This window comes from Leptidea sinapis, chromosome 9, assembly GCF_905404315.1.
Source record: "Leptidea sinapis chromosome 9, ilLepSina1.1, whole genome shotgun sequence".
Lineage (NCBI taxonomy): Eukaryota > Metazoa > Arthropoda > Insecta > Lepidoptera > Pieridae > Leptidea > Leptidea sinapis.
In genome coordinates this window covers 10,932,160-10,937,956 of record NC_066273.1, presented here as the reverse complement: position 1 = coordinate 10,937,956, position 5,797 = coordinate 10,932,160, and the positions used below count along the sequence as shown (strand labels likewise).

The 5,797-nt window shown below is 36.4% G+C and overlaps 1 protein-coding gene across 1 annotated transcript; it reads right to left on the bottom strand.

The window, feature by feature from the left end:
• Positions 1 to 318: 318 nt before the first annotated feature.
• On the bottom strand, positions 319 to 5,597 carry LOC126966188 (sodium channel protein Nach-like). The gene is made up of 5 exons (XM_050810151.1): positions 5,588 to 5,597; positions 4,829 to 5,021; positions 3,257 to 3,443; positions 1,335 to 1,441; positions 319 to 448 (listed from the first exon to the last, which is right to left on the bottom strand). Exons 2-5 carry the CDS (start codon positions 4,974 to 4,976, stop codon positions 327 to 329), a joined length of 564 nt encoding a protein of 187 aa, XP_050666108.1. The 5' UTR covers positions 4,977 to 5,021; positions 5,588 to 5,597; the 3' UTR covers positions 319 to 326.
• Positions 5,598 to 5,797: the final 200 nt, after the last annotated feature.

The window sequence follows — 5,797 nt, the reverse complement described above, 5'->3', positions numbered from 1 at the left end:
GACATCTCTTACAACTTTAGGTGGAAATAATTTCGATCTTACCCCTCTAGCTTTTCACTTAACCCCTTGTTATTTATTATGAAAATAATATTTATTCATCAATTTGCGTGAATTACAATAGATTTAACAGGATATAATCGATTAGTTAGAAAAAACACTCTATACGTATATATTAGGTAATATATTTGTTGTTCAACAAGGATTGAAACGCAACTACACACCTGTATACTTACTACATATGCTCAAAAAATCGTTCCATCTACGCCCCACTCACCGGGCCCATTTTATTATACAATAATTTAAAAACACATGATGTATGCTAACATTTATTTATCAAAATAAAATTTAAACAACCGAATAGAGAATCTTATTACAAAAAAATAAATAATTTCCAGGACACTTACAGTGGAGAATCCAACCAAAATACCGATAAAGCCGCCAATATTACCTGAAATATTTGAGATCCTTATTTAATATGCGAATTTTAAACTACAAACATATTAAAAATGCAACAAGTTTCTACAAGATAATTGCCAAGGGTAATTAAAAATTTGGCTTAAGTTATAAGACAAGTAAAGTAAGACATCTTTACTATGAGGTACTTTTTCTACTCCTCTATTTTTATCTGTCATTTATATATCCACGATCAGTAATGTACATACTTCGTTGTTTTTGAAAAAGTCTATACTCTATGGCCTAAAAAGCCATTGTTTACAGTACCGACTTTAATGTCGCCAAAAAGACACTGTAGTTTTGTTGGTGCCACAGGCAACTAACTAGTTTAGTTATGGTAGGTTCATAGAAATATTAGGTAATGTTTAAATCATTAGGCAAAACATTTTAATGTCAACTTGTCATAATTTGCCAAGAAGCTGCCAGATATTGTGTAATTTTTTAATTTTCACGCGTTGGCTGTATAGGTGTAGCTTTTCTCTATTTCCTTGAGGAAAAAATAAACCACTGACCAGAGATAAGTGTTTTAAACTAGTTACTCGCCTATTTGAGCGGCAACTCGAAAACTTGTGGTATTTCTTTGTTTGTTGATAAATTAAATTACTAAGTCATCAAGATGGCAATTATTTTTTAAATAAATATGTTAAGGTTAAAAAAAGCGAATATAAAATTTTTAGTACAATTTCAAACTTTAATCCCTAATATTACTTATAACTTTATAAGCGGTCACTATACATTTTTTTATGTATACTAATGGTTCCACTGGGGTTATCCTCAAAGTGAAGCCAACACGATGAGTTTGAATTTTTTGACATCTATAATATTCCAAGCTGTAATCATACCTATTATTTAAATATCAAGGTACAAAATATAATGCTTACTCAAAATTTCAAACCAGTACGAAACAACATCCAGTCGATTCAATATACCATCCGCTGAGATTTGGTATATCAAAAGCAAAATTTTGTTCGTCATATCTATATTTGCGCTGTAAGTAAAATGGTTCAATAAATAACTTTATAAACATAATGCTGGCTTTAGCTATAGATGGAGCCACATCCTGAGAGTTGAACAAGACATACCAAGATTTCCGGTCGATGCGTCACTAGGATGGTTGGATCAGTAGGTAAGAGCGCTCGGACGGTACTCGAGAGCCGAGAGGGTTTGATACACGCATCGTTCATAAATTTTGGTATAAATTAAATTTGTATAGTTTTTTCGGTATTTTGACGTTATTTCAGTGCAAGCATTATTGTGTTTCGGTTTTAGGGGCAACGTAGTTAGTGAAATTACTGGGCTAATGAGCTTAATATCTTGCTTTTGTGATGGAAAAGGCGTATCACTTAACACCATGTGAATGTCTTATTTTATGGGAAAGGAGGACTAACTAGTGTACGGGTCACCTGGTGTTAAGCGATCACCGCCGCCCACATTATCTTACACCAAAGGAATCAGCCGGCCTTTAAGGAAGTGTACGCGTTTTTATGAAGGTACCCATGTCGTATCGTCCCGGAAACATCGCACAAGGAAGCTCTTTCCACAGCTTTGTAGTATGTGGAAGAAAGTTCTTTGCAAACCGCACTGTGGAAGACCGCCACACATCCAGATGGTGGGGATGATATCCTAATTTGTGGCGTGTCGTGAGAAAGTCAAATTCTGCGGTAGGAATTAAGTGAAACAGCTCTTAGGAACACTCCCCGTGATAAATGCGATAGAAGACACACAATGAAGCGACGTCTCTATGCAATATCAAGTGATCCTTTTTTTGGTAAAATTATTGTATATTGTTTGCCAAGGGAGGAATGTCAGTCATTCCGTCTTCTTCTAGGTCATATCCATCATGACAGATGATCGTGGTTCATCGTTGCAATCCAGGCACCCGCTTCTTATCCATCTCGTTCCTCACCACATCATAAAACTTTAGTTGGTGCTAGGTCTAGTGTTTCGACTGCCGAAGATAGCAAACGTAGCCAATATGTCAGTATTGGTCAGTCTATCGTACTGGATGGTACTGGAGACCGGTTGCCTGATCTCTTGCCTTTAGTATGTTCAACAACAATAAACCTCTTCCCTCCTGCGTTTATCTTCCTCATACCGCTTCCTACGATGGTGTTATTTGTAGTAAGTAATCAATATATACAAATAATTCCTTTTATCTTTTTATTTTGTTTTGAATCGAAGTCTTTATAGGGATGATTGGGCCGCTGGCTGCGCGGGCTCTCTATCCGTGCTAAGCGTCAGATTTAAACGTTACACGAGATCGTCAGATTTAGGTCCATTACACGATACGGAGTGACAGCTGCCGCGCGCTCCACAAAACCAAAACGTTAACATGTTCGGTTTGTTAAGAATAGGGTCTCTCAAACTTTCAGCTCCACAAACCCCAGTTAAAGTTTCCAGGTGATAGCGAACCCTTTAACTAACTAATCAAAGAAAATAATTAAATTGACTATTGAAGAAAATAAGGATTTTTTTTCAGTAAAAAGAACCAAATAAAGTGCCTTAAGAAATATCATTTTAATATTAATGTGATGGGTGTGCTACTTTCTTGTCGCCAATGGACTTTACAATGGACAAATTCTAGCAGTAGGATGTTTTGGACAATTTTTACCTTAATTCGTTTAAACTTGGTTCGCGTACCACCTTGAGAATCCTTGGTATAAAATGACGGTTGTGAAAAGGAGGTATTTTTTTAAAACTATTTATTCTATGAACACTATAGTGTTATTCTTATTTCTTCACGTAGCTGTGAAAGTAATCAATTATTATTCCATGATTTATCAAAAACTTATATTAATGTTACCTTAATGATCTTTTAAACTCCTTTTTTGGAAAGTCAGAATTAATAAGAGGAATTTTGGAATGTTGTATATAATGCTGGGTGTGTTCACAATCTGCCAAACACTCCGGACAGTTCAGTGAATAATGGAGTTCCAATTCAAGACCATCTGTGACCGTAGCGTCATATGGGTAAAGATAGAATAGTTTCTCTGAAAAATTATGATACATAATTATTTTATTGAAGTTATACTTCTTTAGGCGCGTTATGTAAAAATGATGAGAGTAAAATTGTAAAATGCGCGCGCATCACTGTAACACAAAAGTAACAGGATAAGTTGGTTCCTAAAATTTTCCGACGTTTGCGTCATTCGTTATTTATTTTGGTTTCTTCGTCCATTATTAGGATAGGCAAAGGGATCAAGCCTATACAGCCGTATTCATTATTTAATAATTAATTGTCAAAGCCATTTTTGCAAGATTTTTACAAAATTATTCTATCTAAAGACGTCGAATAGCACGAGGTATAAATAATTTTAATGATTTTTGCTTCGTTAGGCCAAAGTACACACACGTTTTTTATTTTTCTGAAGTGATTTTCGCAGCTGACATGGATTCAATTAGGTATTATTTCTACCAAAGTGGATAAACATCTACAGTTAAAACGCGAGTTGAATGCCGTCGGGGTCTGGGGTAAGGAGCGGGAACATCTCCCCCCGCTGTCCGCACGCCTTTCGTCCGCGCCTACAGTGTAGTGCTGTGCCGTAGTCATCGCTTACCGTGTTATTGCGTTAATACTAATATACAATCCCGTGCAAATTTTGATTTAACCTAATAATGACTGATCCAAGACCATTAGGTTCCGTTCCAAAAAAACGAGTTTTTTTTTTCCAAGCACGAGAAATGTTTTAGACATGAGTGTTGAAGAAAGGCAGAATGAGAATTTGAGATTTAATCATAAGGTTAAAATGATGAAAAATATAATAATGTTAAAAGGTAAACTCGAAGCATTGTTTTGTGCATTAATTAGGTCACAGCACTATTGTTTTCCTGAACTCTGCATTCAACTGGCGCGCTATCTTTAGGTCTGTTATCTAAGGTCCTAATTGAATTTACACTGCGTAACCTATGTCATTGATTTTTATGGAAGAAGATAAGTGTACAGGACATGTTGGAAAGGGATCACCGCTTACATCCTTACATCTACAACACCAGTGGAATCGGAGGAGGTTTATGAAGGTCCAATATGATACGACCATCGCCGTACCTACCTGGTAAAACAGTCGTTAAAAATACACGTCGTGAGGATCCAAGTTTGATGGGTTGTGCAAAACTTGGGCGATATTGTTTAATTACCATTTGCAGGTGCGTCAAAATTTTTCAACAAAGGTTTTTGAATTTTTTTCTACAACTACAGAACTTTCTTAAATGCTATGATACAGGGAGGGATTCATAGGGAGCTCTACGAATTTCTTCCGTAGTCGGAGGTTGTCTGGTTCTCCCTAACTTCTACTCGAAGAAAGGAATATTCCTACCAAATTTCAAGTGGGTATGACAAACTTGATCGAAATTCTTGTTGACTACTAAAAATACAAACCTTTATATTTATTGAGACACCTCAGGTTATGAAACAAGCAGACAGGACCCTCACTCCTGGGCACTGGCAAGTAGTATGGCGTACATTTGCACAAAGACTGCAAAGTCTTAATCCGACAGTTCACAATACAAGCACTCATTGAATACATCTTGTTGAACTTTGCTTCACGTTCATCATGAAAGAGACATTTTCTCTGTAATGTAATTGAAATATATAAACTAGATGAGAGGTTTTGATTCGCCATGGAACTTTCTGCCACAGACAACCAAAGTATAACAAGATTGAGTATTTAGGCGACCTTCACTAAATTGTATTTGTGTTAGGAATGAGATGTGCAAGGCCTAAGCCAAAATTTTGCCTTACAGCGACTCTACTCAATCCCAGTTAATACTGCTTAAGCTATCTAGTATATTTACTATGGGTCGCAGAATCATTTCAAATTAAAAAAAACCAAACCAAATGGTGGCGCAACCAGTCGCCACCTTTGTGTCGGTAACCTACCAAACTAGACACCATACAGACACCAGTCGCCACACCACACTGAGACCAAAATCTAGTGTCAAATGTACCTCGAGAAGACTGCAGTACTGCTGTACATAAATTAGTAGTGCTATCTTTAGTAGGAAAAGAAATTTTAAGAGAAAAAAAACAGTGGTGGGTTCATTCTTATTATTTTTCTCTTAGCGTTTCATTTTTAATCCATATCACAATAATTTGATGAGGAAATATCCTAATTTGAATTTCGATGATAAGACTTACTGTATCGACATTATCTATTCACTATTGTATGGAATGCAAATGCAATTAAAAAATAAAACACAACAGTGCACACGTCTTGCATGCTGAGAGGTGGGAGCGTCACTGGCGGCCGGACTGGCGACCAAGTGGGTGAGACACCATACAGCTCTAGTATAGTATATCACTTGTCACTAAACTGATTGCGCAACCAAACCGACACCAGTTGGGTAA